Raw genomic sequence first — 20713 nt, 5'->3', positions numbered from 1 at the left:
GCTCCTTATGTGTTGCCTCTGAAGCATCTCACACGGAGCCGTTCTTCCCGCTCCTCGGCGCGGGCCCCGGGCAGGCGAGGCCTTCGCGAGTGCCTTCATGCTTTCTGCCGGCACTGTAAGGCTCTGGAACAGCGCCAGAAGGAAGGCTCCCCAGAGAGCTAGATTGAAACTTGCTGGCTCCTGTTCCAGTCGAGGTGACTGACTCGTAAGACCTAAAATCAGCCTTGTTCGGGAAGACGTGTACCCTTGACTCCTCAATGCCTTCCAAACATCTATTAATCCTGGTAGTCAGTCCTTGAGACAGCATCCACTTCAGATCGCCTCGAGCGGTTCACAGAAGCCGAGGGCAGACGAGACAGTGGGGGTCGGTTGAAACACATCTCTTCTTGACGGAGAGTCGCTAGTTTGCCACTTACGCCTGAGCCCTGCAGAGAGGACTGTCCTACATTGCCGGCAAACAGGAGTGAGGATCCGCTGCCGCCTGCAAACGACTACAGAGGCGGGGGACGAACACACAAACAGGAAACAAAAGAGACCTGCGAGGTGCGGAGGTAAGGAAGAAAAACGAGAGAGATAGATACGTAATTTCGCTAATCGACGAGCCCTGCCAGCGCGAACGCATGCGCAGTTGCGCGTAAAATCCCAATGTATGCGCCGCGGCTCAAATCAAAGCAACATGATGACGTAGCATCGCAGGTATACACACTCCAAAAGACAACCCGAAGACAAGCTCGGTTTGGAACAGAAGGGCACTGACAAGAAGCATTTGTTCATTAATCCCTTTTTCTGTAAGTGCCCCCAGGCCGTCGCATGCATGCCAGCCCAGTGGAGCGATCAAAGACCGAACACTGTGAAACGTCGCCTCAACGATACCGACTGACATGCTTGACGAGCGCATGCTCACAGCAGCCAGAAAAGGGAAATGAAAACGAAGAACGCTGTGAACCACACTGTCTTTCGCTTTTTTCCGTCAGTCTGGGAAACTGATATGTCGATCCGGCGGCAGTCGGCGGTCGCCCTCATTGCTGCCCCAACCTGCTGTCTCTACACAAGCTATTGCGAATTCTCCTTCTTTTCTCTTTCGCAAAAGCCGTCTCCAGATATCGTCGGAGGCGCGCGACACTCCAAAGCAAGCCGATTAGGCCCCTTACGTGTCTCATGCCTTCATCGGGTACGCCGCATTTTGTCGTTTGCGGCCAGGTGTAGTACTGCGTTTATTCGCAAAGCATTCCGGCCCCCAGTCTCAAGGCAGGTCTCCTCACCGCTTGCCCACCCCTTTATCTTCTATGGGCATTTCCCTGTCTCCTTCGCGGTAGATGCATGCGAGTGCGTGCCTGGACAGCTCTGCTTGTGAGGGATGCCGCTTCATCTTGCGCCAACCTCTCGGTAGGTCAGGAAGCTCGGGTGAGGCAGCTGCTTCCCTGCCCGGCCTCCCGCGTAGGCCTCGCATTTCCTTTTTGCGTCTGCGGTGCCCAATGCATGCGCTGCACGGTGCTGCGCCTCTCCTCAGCCGCTTTGCGGCGAGCCCTCGCCGCATGGCTCTCTGGCGCGGCTCGGCGGGATGCGCTTCACGCGCAAGCGGAACCGCTGCAGAGACCTCGGGGAGCGAATGTCGAAGGCGCCAGCCAGTGCGCGAATCAGAGGACGGATGTACCGCCGATACATCTGATTCGCCAGGGCTGAGCACTACACCAGTGTCCCGGCACCTGGATACCGCCGACGCGTCATCGCGTCCGTCGCTTTCTTCTCACTTGCCCGCCCGCCTCCCAGACGGCTTTCCCGCCGGGCTCGCATCCGGCGGCTCTGATGTGACGTCTGTCTGTTGCCGCGACTCTCCTGTACGTTGCTTGACTTCATCGTTCTCTTCAGGGGCGTCTTCCTTGGTTCTACCTTACCCCTCGTGGATCTCTCCTCCTCACGTCTCTCTGTCATTCCCTCCGCGTCTACCGAAGCACCGCGTCTGGCCTACGGCCGCGCTCGCTTCAGCGGGCACGATTTCGCCATGCTCCTTTCGCCGGGTCGTGCAGCAGCGCCGCTCTCGCTTTCCGCCGTCTTCTTCCTTTTCCTACCCTCGTCTACACTCTCCGCAGACTCCCTTCAGGTCACCCACGTGGCCTCTTGCGATCTCGCCGCGCCTTGCGTCCTCGTCAGCCTTCTCTACGCTGACCGGCGCGCCCTCGTCGCCTGTCGCGGAGGGCCGTTTGACTGCGCTTGCGTCGAACCCGGCTCTGCCGTTGCTGCTGTCTTCTCGCTCTGGCTCGTCGTCGTCGTGCTCTTCTGCGACGCTGCCAGTAGTTGCTACCCCGTCTCCTCGCTTGGTGGAGTCCAACTCTTCCGCATCGACCGGCGGCCTGGCTGGGCCCTTCTGTCCCGTCCGAGTTTCCGAGGCGCGCCTCCGCCTGCTTCAGCTTGCCAGCGAGGCGACGTCGCTTCATCTCTCCTGCGCAGATTCCATAGCGGATCTGACCGCTTCAGGGCGGGCTGCCAAGCGAGCGTCTTCAGGCTCGCACGCCAGCCTGCCTCCGCCGGACAGGCCTGCGCTGCCCACGCGAATTGAGGACCTATCAAAGCAAGCATTATCACTCGTCGACGCCGTCGCGGATTCTTCAAGATTCGGCGGTGCGAGTGCCTCAGCCGCCGTGGACACAGCAGCGCACCAACCAGACAACACCACGTCACCCGATGCTCAAGAATCCGATGTCTGTTCGCTGCGTGACGATGTCCTCGACAAACTCAGGGATGCGGCAGCCTCTGTCCTCCTCCCCGGCCTTGTGGCGCTGCTTCCGCCGTTTGCCTCAAGCATTTCGGAGTTCGCTACGGCGGACGAGAGTGCGCGGCTTCGTCTCGAGCTCCTCCCTGAATCGTTGAGTTCGCTGTTGAAGCTCATGATTCGGGTGCTGCAGAGTCCGCAGAGATGGGCATCTTTGACTGACGACGAGTTTGCAGCAACGGCGCACGCCTTGCGGGTTTTTGGATGCGTCGACACCTTGACAGCCGCTGCGGCAGCAGACGCGCTTCTCCACGAGAATCGCCTGCGGCAGGTTAGCCTCCGCCGCCTGGCGGAAATTGCTTCCTCGCTACTCGATCATCACGTTGCTCGTCGCATTGAGGACACCAGACTCTGCAAAAATCCTCCAACCGTCCTCCTGAGCAGTCCGTCTCCAGATGCGTTAATCCGGCGAGCAGCAAAGGCTGCACAGGCGCGGCTGCTGAGTGAGCGCGACGCGCTGTTGGATGCTGGGATCCTCGTGCGCGCCTGGCAGACGGCGGCATCGCTGTCGGTCCTCTCGCACGCATCGCACATCCGCGCAGAAAAGGGGTTCCTTCTCCTTCTTGAGCGCATGAAGGAGCAGCAGAAAGAGGGAGAAGGCGCTGCTGCCTCTGCCGCTGCGTCTGTGCTGCCAGAGGACGAGCTTGCCGCGCTTCCTCTTGCCCTCGCTGCCGTCGAGACCCCTGAGGAGAGGCTGTTTCTCTGGGCCGCAGAACAGATGCTTGTGCGTCTGGGGGGACCGAGCTTGCGGCAAATCCATCTGGCGCTCGAGGAGTCGCATGCAGGGGCAAGTGGCAGGGCGGCCGGTTCCACTGAAGACAGGGAAACGCGCCGCCCTGACGGCTGGCACGGGAAGTCTCGGGTGTCGCGGGACGTGCGGACGAGACCGGCGGACGGCCGACGCCCCAGCGGAGCTCTCGGCAGCGGCAGCGGACGCGGCCCTGGAGGGAGCCGCAGCGAGCAAGTGAAGGAGCGCGCGCTGGTGCACAGACTGCTCCACGGGATGGCACTCTGGGAGCGCATCGGCCCGCCAGGAATGCAGCAGCAGGCGCTGCCCGTCTTCTGCCAGGCGGTAAGGGACAGCAGGCGGTGGAAGTGGTCTCAAGTCTTTCTCGACAGGGGTCCTGTCGAGAGAGACGTGAGACGTGCGGCGTGCCCCTCTGCGCAGGCAGTGCTGTGAGTCGCCTTCTGCCGACGTGCAGTGTGGAGCGGCGGAGCCCGCGAATGCAGTTTCGCCGCTGTGTCGCAGCGATGATGCTGGCGGGGCAACCAGCAGTTCAACTCTGCGCCGTAGTTGTCCGCGTGGCTGGGTCATGTCACCAGCACACGCACACGCGCAGGTTGGACCGGTGAATCGATGTAAAGGTTTGTTTGCGCACACGCCTCGTTTATCTTGCGTGAAGCTGATATGCCGTCTGCTGCAGCAGCCCACGCCCTCCTTCCAGTCCACTTTCTCAGTCTTTGAGATGAAGTGTTAAGTGGTGTTGCGCCTCTCAGACGCCGAGTGAAAGCGAGAGTTTGTTCCGCCTCGCATGCGAGGTTGTTCTGACACACCAAGAACCGGGCCGCTCGCCTGTCGTGTTGGGTATTCTTTGAATCCAAGAGCAGTGTGTGGCGGTGCGTTGTCTGACACGCCTGTCTGTCTGCAGATCCTCTTGCCCTGCCTCCCTCTTCTTCCGTCTACTGTACTTCTCCACCTGCTCGAGGCAGCCACCTCCACGACGCTTGCGACAAGTGTGTCCCGCCGGCCTGCGTTCTACTTCTCTTCTTTCCTGCCGTCCGCGGAAGGTCTCCTCGCCCGGCGCGCCGCGGGCGCGAACCGCCGCGAAGCGAAGCAACGCCTGCGGCAGGTCCTGCAGGAGCGAGAAGACACGCTGAGGCGCCTCGCGGCTGGCGCGCTGGGCCTGCTGCTGCTGGAGTCGAGCAGGCGCGCCCGGTTCGAGAAGGGACAGCTCTTCCGGCTCCTCCGGGCGACGAGACGCTTTGCCGAGGCCCAGATGCTGCCCAAGCACCAGCGACTTGCACAGCTTCTCAGCGACAAGAGCGACGGTCTCCTAGAGGTTGAGGCAGCGCTCGCTGGAGTGAGTCACCGGCGGGCTGTCGTAGTCAACGGACGCTTTGCGCGCTAAGAGACACCTGGTGGCTCCTTAGGCGGTTCACACCCGGCCGCGGATGCCTCTCGTAACCGGCCGCTCGCAGGCTTGCTGCGGCGCGAGAATTCGGCCCTCAGGCACGGTTGCCCTCTGGGGCATTCAGGCGCCCCCAGAAACGAGAGGACCCGAGCTCGTGCCTCCTGCCGCACTTCACCGGCTTTGATAGTAGGCTCTTGTGCGTTTGAATCACCTCAGCGTTCGAATACCGTCTGAGTCGAGCTTCGCTCGTGGAGCACCCTCTTTCTTGTCTGGCGAGAGTCTCGCTTCCATGAGTGTATACATGAGTGGATACATGTTGACGTTTTATGGCTTTGGTCGTATGCACTCAGAAAATGGTAGCCGTTTCATGCCTCGTGGGATGCTTTCGGTCGTGACTGACACGTATGATTCCTTCTGTGTGTCCTTTGTCCAGGGCCTTCCGTTACTCTACCGCGATATTGCTCTCCAGCTCCGCCTCGTCTCGCGAAGTGCGATTTTCTTCCCCAGTCGCAGCGGTTCTCTTGTCAACATGGCTCTGCTGTCGACCCTCCCCGCCTCAAATGAAAGGCAGATGCCCGTGTGTGGAGTCGAGCTGGCTAGCGCCGAGCGCGACGGTTGGGTGCCTGTCGCTGCGGGGCGATCCTCGCTACGCAGTTCCTCGCGGCGGGAGTTGAGCTCGGAGGACCTGTCCGGGGAGAACTCCGTTGAGCGTGCAGCTCGGGCTATGATTCATGCTGCGACATCCGGTGGAGCGGACGATAGAGAGAGAGGCAGGCCGTGCCCGATTGCCACCTCCGAGCTCGTGGACAGTCTTCGAGATGTCACAGTCCTGACAGGGCTGCTTCCACTGCGGCGTGCGCGTCAGCCGCATCGTTCAGCGCCGGCTCTATCGCCTGCGGCCGAGGGCGCAGAATGGATAGATGTGTTGCCTGAAGGGCACTACCTCCTAGATGTGCTTCAGGAGCTTCTGCCTCTGCTGTCCCTCGCCGTTGCGCCCATGAAAGCGGCCACGGTATCTCACTCACCGCAGACCTCGTCGGAAATCTCCGAGGTGGTCACAAGTTGCTCGGCGTTGTTGCTGCGGCTGGTGGCTTTTTGGAACCTCAAGACGGAACTGGAGCGGTGCTTCGCGTCTCTCGGATTCGCGGGCGGTCTGCCCAGTGTAGATCGAGGAAAGCTCGCCTGCTGCCGCCTTCTCGTTCTCCAGCTCGCGTTGCTTTCTTACGACTCACGCGTCGATCCCCGAGCTGCTGCCTTGGCGCTCCGAGCCCTGGTACGTCGACTCGGGGCTAAACCTTTTCTGCGCATTCTCATGGCTGCGGCTCGAGCCGACTGGCTGGAAGGGGGTCACAACGCGTTTGCTTCGCAGCCATCTTGTGGCGCCGGGCCAGAGAATTACGAACCCGGCGGCGGCGCAAGGTGGCTGTCACACTCTCTCTGTTCCTGCGTGCGTCGGTGTTTCTTGTGCAGCTGGCGTGCCTCCACAGAGTACCGGATCCGGCGCTATCGGACCACATCCTTGTTCACTTGCTGCCCATCCTTCCTCGTTGTTTCTCCGAAACTGCAAGCGCAAACGGGGACTCGGTTTGCCCTGCGGCGAACGGTGACGCCCGACGCGTATCCGCTTCCCTGTACCTCGTCCCCGTGGTCTCCGGGTTTCTTCGCCGCGTGATGGAAGCAACGGCGACAAGCACCGGCGGTGCACAGGCAAGCGGCGGAGACGTTGGCAGCTGCTTACGTGCGTGCAGAAGTGTCAATTCTGAAGCCGCTGTCGAGGCAGGCGAGCTGCACCCCGACTCAGATTCATCTGATAGCGGCCGCGAGCCACCAGTCAACAGCGCGACCGACGCGCAGTGCTGGCTGAGTACAGAAAAGGGGCTGACGGCCGTCGTGCCCTCCCTTGCTGCCGCTGCGTGGCTCAATCACCAGTGCGAGCTTCTGTGCGGCGCCAATGGCTGTGCTCACGAGCCAAACACCGGAGCCGCTGGGGACAGCGCGCGACTAGATGTAGGTGCTGGGAGCGAAACCCGGTTGCATGGCTGCCCTGCGGACGCGGCGTTCGTTGCGGAGATGCACCAATGCACCTCGAGAGCCTTGCGTGCAGCGAAGCGCCAATTTCGGCGTCTCCCCTCTCGAGACGTCCGCCTTCTGGAGATGCATCTGCGAGAACTTGAGCGAGAGCGCGGCCGCGGGCTACAAAGAGCGGCGAGCGCCTCATCCCCTTTCATACAACAGTTGCAAGGCCTCTTGGCGGATCGATGGGGCATCTACTAGAGGACGGTGACTTCTGGGTTTGTTGAGCGGTGCTCTCTCTCTGTAACAAGACAGTTTTGTAAGAGCCGTGACTACACTTTCGGCTTGTCGCGCTTGCGCAATGCTGTCTAGTTCGCAACAGCGAAACCAGGTTCTTGCGTGTGTTCTAGCACTTTCGCACGAATGCGAAGCCCCAGGCCTCGTTCACGGCACGCGATCATTTACTAGGCAGTGGTAGCCAGTGTGTCCTGGGGACGTAGGGCAGTGTTGGTTTTTAGAGTTCATGCACATCGCGCAGAAAGCAACCCCGTTCTGTGTCTAGAGTGGAAGGACGGTTGCCGTCGTGCTTCAGTATCTTCTGCTCGCTGCCTGCGCTCTGCGGCGGCGTTGATAAAGCCCACGGCATCTGCTATGCGGAGATGACCACACCGCAGGTTGTTTTTACCAGTTCGTTAGAGTCGCATCATCACCAAGCTGCGCAGATAGGCCTTTGAAACACATGATATTCTTCACGGTAGAACGCGATTCTAGTGCGTGCTGGCTATCCATTTACCCGATCTTGTACTTCAGCGAACCTAACGCCGGCTACAGGTACTTCCGAGAATACTCACTTCCTGGCAGAGAGTTCACGAGGAGCCGTTTCAGTTTTACGTGCTCAACTGGTTTCTCAGGGTGAATGCACTGAATATAAAAACGAGCATTGTCAAACCACGCGAACACAGCCCAACCAACCAGCATGTGCTTCTCTGCGAAGCCGCCATCTGAGTCTTGCGTGGCTGACGGCTAGAAGCGGCAGACGCTGGATTCCCAGCACACCCTTACAACTATAGAAGCGTAGACTACATTAGAGACGGCAAAGTAGAGTTCAACCCCCCTTTGGTCGAATTGTTTCTCTTCTACTCGGCGAGCAGGGCATCGCGAGCCTGTTGCGACTCCGAAAGACAAGTACGCTAGCAGGCTGTGAGCGTCTGCATGCGGCTCGCAACTACAGGGAACCCCGTCTGAGGCTCGTAAGGCATGATATATTCCCAAGATGTCAGATATAGCTGTATCGAGTGAATGTTACACTTCGGGGTTTACCATTTTACGCTGAAGAATCATGCGCGCGATTGTCTTCCAACGCTTTCACGGTACCAGCGCGGCATGCCTTGGCGACGCAACGACTGGCGAGCTTTTCAATTCGCTGAACTCACAGATGATGCGCTGTGGATTGACGCTCATATGCTTGCGCGAACAGTCGGCATTCACTCACACAACGCATATATACACCCCTCTGTTTCGCGAATGCTGCCGATTGATGTCTAGTCTTTGGTCATAGCAAGATTTTTGCGCGCTTCCGCCAATGCTTGGGAGGGGAGAAGCCGCCCGCATGAGGGCAGCTTTCTGCTTGAGGTGAGCCACGGCATCATTTCGCCAACACACTCTCTCTCGTCTGTCACGCGGATGAAGGCTGGATCTTGTCTCCAGCTCCTTTCCTTCCCAGTTCTCTCTTTTTCCTGTGTGAGATCCCTTTCTTTGCTTGGTGTGCCGCACCAGGTATTCCAAAATTGCGCTTCACCGGCGTAGTTGTGCCGGGGGGAGACCGCAGCAGGGTCGAAAACAAAGACTCATGTGCTCATTGTGCACATGAGTCTTTGTTTTCCAGCAGGCTCCGCGCCTAGTGAGTTTCTTCGTGCTTCCTTCTTACCAAGGCGCTAAACACACACCCCCTAGTTACCCAGGGCATTACGACTTGCCCAGAGCCCGGGTTAATGGGGTTATAGAACTCGGTTTGCTTCATGTGGCCTTGTCTTGCTGGCGAACAGTCGTCCTCTCAACTGTGTTTTTTGTCTCTGTGAACTGGCGTTCCGTCCCTTATCGTTTGCCATCTCTTCCTCTCCCTCTCCTCGGTGATCTGCTAGCGTGAGGGATTTTCCTTCGCCTCGGTTTTCTGTGTCATCGCCAGGCACACTCACGTGCGCAGCAGCGCACCGAGGAAGGAGCGTCCCCCTGCTGAACGTAGTGATTTCTTGTTTTCCTCCGTGGCTCTTCTCTTCCTCCCGAAGACCGAGGTTCCGTGTTCATTTCTTGCTTAGTCTGCATTCGTTTTTTCCCTAGTCTGAATATCTACAGCCCTAAACCCTACACCTTCTTTTTGAAGCTGATGTGATTCAGCATTCCGGAGGGGAAAGATCCTCCCTGCGCCCTCGTTTCCAGCGTCGACATGCGCGACAGCGATTACATTCGAAGTCTACCGACTGTACAGAGCGCTCCTTCTGCGTCCCAGAACAGCGCGGCAAGCTGCGCGAGCCTGCAGCCGAGAAGGATACCACCGGGTAGACGTCATTCTGCACCTCGTTGTGCTTTGTCGAGACACGACGCCCGACACACGCAGATGCACGGAGTAGGACAAGCATCCGGAATGCCCACGACAGATGTACCCCCGCAGGCTCCTGAAGACTGCGCATCATGACTTCTTGAAGCACTGAGGATCGCCCCTCCTGCGTTCGTCTCTTCTTCTTCAACATGGAGCCTGACCAGGTATCATCTCCTCCTTGTGCCTATTCTTCTCACTCCTCTTCATCTAACGTCTCGTCTGTATTGTGGGATCTGCCTCCGAGCGAGCCCGAGACACTTTGGCGCCTGCCGCCTCGCTGCCCCTCCACAGTTGCGTGTGGCTCGCGTGGCTGTGCGTCTCATCCTCGACAGTTCTTCCCTCCGCCTGGTCTTCTTCTTCATCCAGATCTCTCCAGCGATGTAGCCTCATCGGGCAATTCCTGGGCAGCCGACTACCGAAAGAAAACTTTTCTCAATGCGTCCGCCTGCCCGTGGCTTTGTGCCGCCACCTGCGGTTCGCCTTCCTCTCTGTGTGCATCCTCCGCGCTTCCATCGGAGTTTCTGACTTCCTCTGCGGGAGAGTCCAGCGGGAGGGCGTGCTCGCTGGCGGACAAGCAGAGAAGGAGAGACGCTGCCGTGAGCGTGAGCGCCGTCGAAGGGTCAGAGGTCTGGGCTCCTTGGCTCGACAAGTCGATCTTCAGGCCGCTCTCGCGAACGAACCTGCTGCTGACGCTGCAGAGCGCGAGGCGTGGATCCATCCTCGCGCCCGCCCCAGACCCGCTGCAGCTCGCCCTCGCTGCCCGGAAGAGAGAAGAAGAACGCGAACTGGAGGACGAGAAGGCAGTCAGGACGGCGGGCGCGTTGAGCGGGCAGTCCAACGCGGCTACAGCCAGAGGGCGGCGCCCTGCGCGAGGTCTCGGCGTCGTCCGGATGCGGGAGCACATGGAAGACGAGGATTGGGAAGCGCCACTTCGCACCGGGGAGCTTAGTGGATCCGCATCTCGCAGAGTGGGCGAGCCGGCGCCGAAAGGCGAGGAAGGGAGAGACGTCTGCGCTAACGGGGCGGTGCTCGCAAGTATGGTGAAGGACGAAGTGTCTGCGAAGTGTGACCGCAGGCGCACGACCCTGCTGGCAGCTGATGCGGGTGAAGCCGACGCAGCAGGCCTGTGGGCGGACACTGGTGTGGAGGCCGAAAGGGACAAGAGAAGCCGGCTGCGTGTCAAAGCTGAAAGACGCAAGTGCGACGCCGAGAGCTCCGCAGAGGAAGAGAGCCGGAGGGAGGAGTCGCAGGTCTTCTTCGGTCCACATAATCTCATCGAAGCACCAGCGAGTAGCCCGCGAGTCTCTGTGTTCGCAGGCGGTCGACGTGAAGAGCGCCAGGACATCTGCGTGGATGACAGCCGATCGACTCTCACCGCAACTCTCGCCGAATCAGATCCTCTCCACGGGGTTGTAGCCGGGGGTCCTACGGGATGCCTGCCTGGATTTCTTACGATCCGCGTCTCTCCTTCTGCTTGCGTGGACTCCTCACCCGCCTTACCGACGCGTCCCTATATGGACGGCTTGACATCTCGCGGGGTTCGAGGCGGGCGAGCAGGCGGAGGCTGGGCGCGGCCGCGAGCCTCCGTCGGAGGCGTTTTCCAGGCGGGACTCGATCGTTTCTTCCGAGACCAAATGCTGCGCGATGATGCTTTCAGCACCAGCGTACGCGCGCGCGGGCACTATGGATGCGTCAATGCTATCAGGTACGTCAGCGGGCCGCCGTTAAAGGGCGCCAGACCGCAACGAGAACGACCTCGACTGTAAGGCGTGTAGCGTTGTGGGGTCCGGAACGCTTGTCGGAGGCACTTACACTCCGGCTGTCTTTCGCACGGGTGCGAAGTACGCGGTGAGAATGCCTGTGGCGATGAGCAGACTGTGCAACGCTGTATCTTTTTTCGCCGTCTGGGGAGCCGGCTGCTGTTCTGGCGCTCGATTTCTCTCGAACAGGACGGCTTGTTGACTGGATCTCGTGTGTCGCCCCCAGCTTTTCTTCCGACGGGACGATTCTGGGCAGCGGCGGCGACGATAAGCGCGTCCTCCTTTGGCGGGTGCGGGAGCCCAAGAGGCTTCCTGTCCAGGAGATTCAGACGAAGCACCAAGAAAACGTCTTTGGCGTCCAGTTCGATAGTAAGCATGCGATCCCGAAGCCGCAACCTGTGTAGGTCTCGCTCGTGCGTCCTCCAGTCAACGCGACAGTTGGAGCATTTCCAGCCAGACGCCCGCACACGTGCCTCTCTCTCCGCCATTTTGGTCTGGCTGAATATCTTACCTCAAGTTTGATCGCCGCTGTGCGTTGTATTCTGTGCGCCCTCAGCATAGTGTGAGTCGGTGTTTTTTTTTTTTGTCTTGTGCCTTGTCGCCTTTCGGGCATAGGGTCTCATGCCACCACATGATCCCTGGTTACGGGAACGCTTTTCTGTGACGACGCGTGCTGTTCCCATCTGACGCTCAAAAGCTGTGGTCTCATGATTGTTGGTGTTGCGCGGCGCGTGCGCGTATGATGCATGTATTGCCTCAGCCTCAGACCAGTACGTGCTGACGTGTGGCAACGACGGCCTGGTCATCCGCACGTGCCTGGAGAACCCGAAGGACACAGTGGTGAGTGTGTGGCGTCGCGTTTTCTGAGAGAAGAGAAGCGTCAGTGAGGCTTCGACGCGTCTGATTTGACTGTTTGTGTCGGGTTCGAGTAGGCTGCCTGGCTTCTCCTGGATTCACGTATTCTGCCTCTAGGTTATGTCCCTTTGTGGTTGCCGCCGCTACTGTGGTCGTCGTAGCACATCAGGCAGCCCCGTGCAGTATCTCTGGAGTTCAGCGCGCGCCGTGCTGTGCAACGTGTTTTGCGTTTCGAGTTTCATTCAGTTCTATGTTCTCGTAGTTTGCAGACTCACAGGCGTCGATCGCGCACGCCACAGTGCTCGAATTTCTTTTTGTTGCCATTTGCTTTTCTTGATGAGCAGGTCCGCAACGACGTCGATGCCTTGAGACGAGAGGCAACACTGCCTAGCGAGAACCGCCTCCGGCTTTTGAGAATCATGGATGCGGGGGCCAGCTTCCAGGCCTCCTTTCTCATGGCAGGCCCTCAGCAAGCGATCGCCGCGATGGAAGCTGGAACTGTCGAGACGTTCGATTTCAGGTGAGCGTGAGGCATAGCCGACTTCTGTCTCGCACGTGTCGGCAGTGCTCGGTGTCGTTTTTGCATGTTGTGGCGTTGTCACTGAGACATAAATGATGAAAATGGCATTTGCAGAAATGTGTTCGCGTGTAAGATGCAAAAATAGGTTCCCACTCTTATTTCTTTCTGGGATGTAACCGCCAACGCGTTGACGGCGTGAATGCGTGTGGAGTGTATTGATAGTGTCCCTGCGGAGTTCGTAAAGTCCTCGCAGGCCTTTAGAGTCATGCCGGGCGAGAGGGCCGACTCGACACCAGTCGCGTAGCGGACTGTTGACAGTGCATGCGCAGGCGGCGGGAGGAAACCGGCAAGCAGCAAGCAAGGCTGGCACGTTCCGGGGCGCGATAGTCCCATCAGATGCCCAGAGGGGAAAGCGGGGGGAGGCGTGTGCTCCGGCGAGCGACGCAGAGGACAGCGACGCAGAGGACGCCGACATCGCCCCGTGTTGTCGCGACTGTTTCTCCACGGCCCTGTGGGACGGAGATTTCTTGAAAACATATTTGAACGCTGAAGGCCATGTCATTATTTTCCCTGCAGAGAAAGAGACATGATGGGGCAGGTTGTCCTCCGAGCTGAAGCGTCGGTTCTCAGCGTATGCGTCCATCCCTCTCAGGAATTCCTTTTTGCGTACTGCTGTTGCCAGAAAGCGGCGCTGGTGGTAAGTTTGCTGCCAATTCCTGGCTGTCGTTGGTGCTGACCTGAGACCTTCAGGTCAGGTCTTGTCACCGCGTCGGATCGAGGGTTTTTTTCATGGCTAATGCCGAGCTTGAAGTCCTCCGTAGTCACCGTCGTACGAGCATTCAGTTCGTGAGCAACTCGGCGTGTGTGCCGCTTCAACCGCCCGCAGAATTTCCTTCGAGGTTTCTCTCGCTTGTGCGTTGACTGTGATAGGCAGCGGTCCGTATGCGTTTTCCGAGTCTTGCCATCTGACCGTTGCTCCATGTGCGTCGTCCCCAGTCGTCTGCCGCAATGTCGGTGCCTGGCCTGCGAGTTCAGGACCTGCGAACGAAGAAAACCGTCTCCGTTCTCAAAGACGTTCGCCACTACGAGCGCGACGCCTCGGACGTCGTTCCTGCCCTCTCAACCTCGACCGGGTGGAGAGGGCCGGCAGGCTCTCACGCGCACGCGCGGGCTCGAGGGGACAGGGGCAGGACCACGAGGCGCGAGGCGAGAAGGCGCCATTCCTCTTCGTCGGCCTCCCAAGCCTCTTGCCTTGACGCCTCTTCCTCCTCGGCATCCTCGTCGTCTCCGTCTTCGCCTTCCTCCTTGTCTCCATCGTCTTCCTCTTCGTCCTCCGAACGGCGCCGCCCGCGAGCACGCCGGCCTTCGCGCCGAGGGCGCACGCGCGCTGCGAGACGCGTTCAGAAGCTGCTGCCTGTATCCCGCGCAGGTGCGCCCCTCGCGGATGAGCGAGATCCTACGCAGTCTACACCTGGAGCCTCATCGGGCCTTGTGTTTTCCCCGCCGGCTTGTCCCTCGTCTCCGGCCCCTGGTTCCGTGCACTTTGCGTCTCTTTCTCCTCGCTCCCCCTCGCCGCCGTCCGCTCTGTCCCCCAGCTGTTCAGCCTCCTCTCCAGGGTGTCCCCTTTGGGCCAAGATTGCGACGGGAGGAGAGGGGGCTGCTGCAGGGGGCGAGGCGAAGCCGCGGGACGTTCCCCAGGGTCAGCGAAAGGTCGACGAGGGGACAGAGGACCCGACAAGCGCTGCCCGGCCCGTGAGGCGTGGTCCTGCTGCTGGCGGTCTCCCGCCGCGGCCAGCTTTTCTGCCTGGCCTCCCGTCCGACGGGACTGCGCCGGCAAGCGCCAGAAGGCCGGAAGCAGGCGCCCGGACGACGGACGCGAGGCTGAGGCGAGCGGACCCTTCGCCGCTGTTCTCTCTGAAGGATACAGAGCGACGGCGGCGGCAGGGAGAGCAGGCATGCACAACCGACCGGCAAGGGAGTCAAAGGAAGAAACTACGCAGGGGCATCGCTGTCTCGTCTACCATACCCTCCGTTCCGGACACGCTTGCGCCGAGCCGGATGGGGCCGGCTGCCCCCTCCCCTCGGGGTGCCGACTCAGCTGTCGCGTCCTCGATATGTTCTTCGTCGTCCTCGTTTTCCGCTCTTTCGGGGGCAAATGTGCAAACCCCCCAGCTACCAGGGGGTGACGATGAACCTGGCGCCGCAGACGAACAGCCTTCTTCTGTTGCCTCGGGTGTTTCTCCACTCCTCTGGGAAGATGACCAGAGCCAGTCACGAAGCCCACCAGGTTCTGCGGCGCCGTCTGTGTCGTCTGCTTTCCTCTCACCTATGGAGGAGGACGAGGCATACGCCGAATGCATAGACGACGGCGACACCAGCGGCGACGATTTCGTGTGCACGACGAAAGGCCTCTCGACTAAGAAAGAGCGACCCACAAATGTCAAGGCCGAGGTGTTCGACGCGGACTCGGAGTTTGGGTCAGTCGAGGGCAGGTTGCAGCAGGCAGCCTCATCTCGCACGCCAGGAGCCGCTCGCCAGCGCCCAGCGAGTCACGCGGCCCCTTCCGACGGGGGCATGCACAGACAGACTCAAGCAGCCACTGAAGAGGAGCCGCCGACAGCATCAGCCCATTCCCCAGCCTGCCGTGTGGGAGATGGAGCAGCCGCAATAGACCACGTATCGTCCTCGGAGGTCCACACCGCGGAGCAGGACGGCGGCGGCTTCGCGGACGAAGGCTCAGGAAAATGCAAAGGCAGAGACGAAATAGACGAACTCCAGCCTGAACAGATTTTCCTTGACGACGAGAAAGGCACGCGCAAGCGTTCGACGGCGGCTAGACGCCCGAAGCACGCGAAACAAGCAAGACGACGTCTGGCGGCACCTGAGACAGACACAGATTCAGAGACGGTTGTAGCCCCGAAAATCCAGACGCCGACAGGCGACGCAGCAGACGACGACCAGCACGGCGACGCACAAACGGGAAGGACTGAAGGCGCGCGTCGTGACCTCCCCGGTACAGAGTATCTGCACCACGCAGATTTTGAAGCAGATGTGCTGTCTAACACGGAAAGAAATGAACTCACGTCTCGCGATGCGACGCGAGTGGGCCGGAGCAAGGTTCATCCGGAGGGGTCGCCGCCCCGCGGATGGCAACTCACGACAAGTGCGCGCGACGAAGGGAGTGACTCGAACGACACTAACGCGTCGGGTGCCATACCCGTAGCTTCAGGGCAGCGCATGGAAGGCCGGAAACGCACGACGGCCCAGGCGCAGACAGCTTCGGCTGCCTCGTCTTCGATACAGAAGGCCTCTACCGGCGCCGGTTATATCTCCGAACCCGACGAGCTCAAAGGCACTGCCCCGCTCCTTGATCTGGGATCGGCGGCTGAGCAGATGAAGAGCGGAATGTCAGGCGAAGCCACAAGAGACGATGGTGAAGAGTCAGAGGAGGAAGGGCCGCAGAGAGCCGAAGGAAAGCGACGGCGCGAGGATGCGAGTCCGAGGCGAGGGGAACTCCCCGGCCAAAGGAGCCGCGCTGCCCACCGTCCCCGTGGAGGACGAGAAACGGCGGAGAAAAGAACAGGAGAAAGCCTTGCATCTGACGATAGTGAGGCGGACGAGACAGAGATGGCGCAGCACGTGTCGATGCGCGAGCGGAGGCATGACACAGACAATGGATCCTCCGCTGACGAAGCGCATGCACAGACCGTCGCGGCGAGACGCCTAGAAATGCGTCAACTGCAACGACTCCTTAGACGGCAGCGGGAAGCCGAGCGAGCAGAAGAGCGGCGGGAGAGAGCCCGGTCGCGCCTTCCTGCAACCCGCCGGAGGCGAGACAGAAATGGTGACAGAGAGGGGGATCAGATTGTGTCGGAAGACATGGCAGAGCCCGAAGGGGAGTGGACATCCACCGCGTCGTCAGGGGAGTTGTCATTCTCGTCTGACGAAGGTGAACGGCGGCAGAGGACACCGGGGCGGGCTCGCTGCCGTCGGTCTTCTTCCTCGTCGTCTGAGTCGCCTGTCCGGCTGCAGTCCTCGCCGCGTGCTCGCCGCTTGCCGGTGAGATCCAGTGGGGTGCGTGCGGTTGGGGGTCGCGGCGAAGACCAGCTGGAAGACGACGAAGCAAGCGAAGGCCGTGTCTCCCCCTCGCAAGGCGACGACGGTACTGACGGAGCGAGATCCGGTGCGACACGAAGGTCACGTGCGCTTTCAAGGGAGCAAAGAGGATCTACAGAGCGGGAGGCTGGAAATCCAGGCGGGCGTGCAGGTTCCTGCAGGACAAGCCGACCCGATGCGAGTGTTTCCGCGGGGGAACAGGAAGAGGAGGAAGACTTGGAGCAGAACGAACAGTGTCGGAGTGAAACGGCCGTACTTCTGTCTTCAGGCGGTGAATCTGCCGGAGGGCGCAGAGAGGCGGAGTCGCGACGAGAGCGGTTGAGACGACGCGTGCTTCGCTTCTTTCAACGGAGAGCGAGGGCAGAAGGTGCAGCACGCGAGACCGGCCGTCCAGGGGTCAAGAAGCGAACAGAAGCTGAAGGCGTGAAACAGGCAGTTAACGACATCCGTCCTCTGCGAGGGGCTCACCGTGTGCACTTCTCTTGGTCGGGCAAACTTATGCTCCTCATTCTAACACGCAAACCCCCGCTCGTCTATGCAACAGGAGGACAGGTGAGTTGGGCTGTCGTGTATCAAAACACGGTATCTGAAGCACGACAAGCCTTTGCGTGTAGTGCCGTGTCGCCCCGAGAAGGCACGACGCAAATAACCCCTCTGGCTTCGGCGCCCGCACCAGCCATGTGTGAAGTGTCCTTCGAGAGGGAAGACGCCGGCGGCGGGAACTCAACTATTTAGCATCTTCTATGCGTCTGGATAGGAGGGCCGCGAGCGCGCCCGTGTGTCAAGTCGCCAAAGGAACGCTGTAGTCACTGAAATATAGACTAATCGCCGCTCGGTGGTTCATGCAACCACGCCACCAGTTTAAAGAATAAGCGAAGAAGTACGTTGCAAATGTTCAAATAGTTTTGGTTGGCCTGGTGGAATTGTCACCGCTGTATGTGGTTTACCGTCGTCCTTTTTTGTTCACTGTGTTGCTCTCTGTTTGCCTGCAGTTTCCCCTGTTTGAACTGAGGAGTGACGGATGGTGGAACTTGGTGACCCTCAAGGCAGGTTGCTTTCTCTTCGATGATCGTCATATCGCGATTGGATCTGAAGACAAGCGGGTAAGAATTTACCTCGCTGAAAGATATTTTTGCAGCGGGGGAAAACTGTGCTTGTTTGTAAACCGTAGCTGCTGCATAGTTTCGCATTATAGATTGCCCGTCGTTGTGCCGCCTGTTGTCCCACAAGAAGACGTGGGAGATAAAGTTGTCTGTTTTTGTATGTGGTGTCCCTTCCTTCATGCGTCGCTCCCTTCAGGTTCACGTGTGGCGCCTGCCGGACGTCATAGACTTTGAGGGTCACGCAGTCCACCATCGCACAACAATCCTTCATAGTGTCTACACGCTCTCTGGGCATCTCTCGATCGTGAATTGCTGTGCGAGGTAAGCGCGAAGCTCGGTGATAGGTCTGCTATCACCGAGCCTCTCGTGATATGATCTCGAGAGAGAAGCCTTGCTCAGAAGACAGATGTCTGTGTGTCCCGTCTGTGCGAGCAGCACGCCCCCTATCGGCGTGGGGCGGTCACCCCCCGTCTTGGCAACCTGCGGCATCGAACGCATGGTTCGACTATGGACAGTTGGCGAACACGCCGGACAGCTCGCGGATGACTGTCTTTTCTACCCTCCCGACGACAAGTAGGCGCGAGTCGTGAACAAGGAATGGTGTGTGGTTTGCGCAGGAGTACTTGGTCACCAGCGGCAGAGCGCTCTTGGCTCAGCCTTATGTCAGGACTGGGCTGCACTGCGTACGCCCTGTATCTCCGCGATGTCCATACTGCCCCCTGCCCGAGCGAGCCTTCGCAGCGGGCGCCGGAGGGAGTTTCCACACTGGCACCTGCTCCACAGCAGTGCAGATTCACGCTGCTGCCGGCGCGGGAGCGCGCGCGCCCTGCCGTTCCACTTCGGGCTCGCGCCTCATCGGTTGCGGGAGTTCGTTCTTCGCCCCGTGTGCTGTAGATACGCTACGCCGGAGAGTTTGGAGGACATGGACGTGATCGGTCACTTCAATCGCCTCGCGGTGCTGTGAGTTCGCAACATCGGCAAACACACTTACGCGTGAATGCAGCTGCCCCGCCGGCGGATATATGCGTCGTTCCTGTGCCGCTGACCGCTGAAGCTCGTGCTCCGACCTCGTGGTCAGATGCTTCGGAGCCGTCTGTGTTTGCACAGTGTACGGCGTCTTGATGAATGCATACACTGGACATCAGAACGAGTCGATGTCTGGCGTTAGGGCACGACCAAGTGAGGATGTATCGTGTGTGTAGCTGGCTCCACCGTCGAGTTGAGAGTCCGTATCATCCCCGTCGCTGGTACGTGTTCCTGTGGAGGTCTTGCGCGTTCGCGTACGTGCTCGTCTGCATCGGGTGGGGGTTTGGCGTGCTCAAGGATGAAGCCCTGTGGCTGTGTGTTTCCCATTTTCATGGTTGGTGCGCTGTGAATGTGTGGTTGTATCTCGATCGTTTGTTGTCACAGGCACAGGCGACGCTTCGGGTGGGGCATGGATAGTGAAGAAAGTGACGCCGACCAAGACGAAGGAGACAGCGACGCCCTGCAGATTCGTGAAACCAGTCACGGAGATGAGGAAGAAGACGGTGGCAGCAACCGAGAAGACGCCATGCACGTCTACGCACGCGACCTCTCGATGGCGGTGACGGAACAAACTAGCGGTGACGATGAAGGAACTTCCTCACCTGAGAATTCAGAAGACGACAGTAATGGAGATGATCGCGAACACGCGAGCGGGACAGAGCCTTTGTGGCGCACTGCAAGTGGCGCACGGTCGCGTTGCATGTTGCGTACCAACCGCGGTGATTCGGAGGAACCCGCAGGCGAGCTAACGGAAGATGCACGCGAAGACGAAACGGCGAGTGAAGCAGGAAGCCGGTCTCCCGACGCCGACGCAGAGTGCAATCGAGCCGAAAGCTCGGGCGCCGAACCACCTAGGACCCAACAGGAGTTTTCGCCGCAGGGCAGAGGACCCCTAGAAGGCTGCAACACAGGGGAGCGTGTCAGTGAAACTGCGCGCGCCTACTCTGAACAATCTTCTAGAGCAGAGGCAATCACAACCCGATCTGATAGACGGCGACGGAGGCTTGCAGAAAGGATGCAAGCAGCTATTGAACGTGCAGGACAAGACGCTGCGGAACAGAGCCGAACACGAGCAGAGCAAAGACCGCGACCATTGCAGCCCCGGCGTGCAGAGGAGCACAGCAGTGATGGGGAGCCTCCTCGGGTTTTTTTTCGTTATTCCGTCCCACGAAGAGATGAATTTCGTCTCTAGCACATCTAGCCGTCGTGTCCATTTCAGGAGGGTCGTACACACACTGCGAACTCGATCATCTTGTTACGCTGTACTGTGGTTCTGCGCCGTGCGCGCTCTTCTTGTTTGTTATGAATCGCTTGCTACCACCTGCACAGCCGCCAGCGGTGCGTACTGCAAAGCAGTGCCTTCACCGTAGTACGCGCTATTGCTTTGCTTCCTTGTTGGCGAACGTGGCGATGGTCGAGTCCCCCTATTGCTCTGTAGCGCAGATTCGCCACTTTCGGAACGCGGGATGGTGACAAGACGGCACAAGGAGGCGATACAACTGTATTGTTTATCAGTGTGCTGAGCATAGAATGTAACAGTTTTCATCTCTCATGAAGTACCAAGCATCGCGGGGATTTGTAGCGACCAGCTCTCGTGGAGTATCTCGCAGGAGCTGTACGGTCATGGAGCACCCTCCGAAATCAGGCTTTGTAGTTGAAAAGTGTCGATAACTGTCTGCGATAGCTCCAAGGTGTGCTCCGGGGGATGCGACGACGGGCAACGGATGCTCTGCTGTCCTGCTGAGATGGTGGATTGACTCGCACCACCAGGGGTAAGAGTGCTTCGCCACCGCGGTATACTCCCCGGGTACACCGAGATATT

The 20713-nt window shown here is 59.5% G+C and overlaps 2 protein-coding genes across 2 annotated transcripts; both read left to right on the top strand.

Annotated features, from left to right (window-relative positions):
• Positions 1-1475: 1475 nt before the first annotated feature.
• On the top strand, positions 1476-7176 carry BESB_023670 (uncharacterized protein; the record flags this gene model as incomplete). The annotated part of the gene is made up of 4 exons (XM_029361069.1): positions 1476-3842; positions 4420-4851; positions 5336-6175; positions 6373-7176. The coding sequence occupies 4 exons, from the start codon at positions 1476-1478 to the stop codon at positions 7174-7176; spliced, it is 4443 nt and encodes a 1480-aa protein (XP_029215884.1).
• A 2484-nt stretch (positions 7177-9660) lies between these two features.
• BESB_023660 (WD domain, G-beta repeat-containing protein) lies at positions 9661-20083 on the top strand (the record flags this gene model as incomplete). The annotated part of the gene is made up of 11 exons (XM_029361068.1): positions 9661-11216; positions 11498-11640; positions 12032-12111; positions 12471-12646; positions 13223-13343; positions 13643-17314; positions 17755-17865; positions 18062-18186; positions 18301-18438; positions 18760-18825; positions 19276-20083. 11 exons carry the CDS (start codon positions 9661-9663, stop codon positions 20081-20083), a joined length of 6996 nt encoding a protein of 2331 aa, XP_029215883.1.
• Positions 20084-20713: the final 630 nt, after the last annotated feature.

This window comes from Besnoitia besnoiti, chromosome XII (assembly GCF_002563875.1).
Source record: "Besnoitia besnoiti strain Bb-Ger1 chromosome XII, whole genome shotgun sequence".
Taxonomy (NCBI): Eukaryota; Apicomplexa; class Conoidasida; order Eucoccidiorida; family Sarcocystidae; genus Besnoitia; species Besnoitia besnoiti.
The sequence above is the reverse complement of the archived record's forward strand: the minus strand, read 5'-3'. Positions and strand labels throughout refer to the sequence as shown.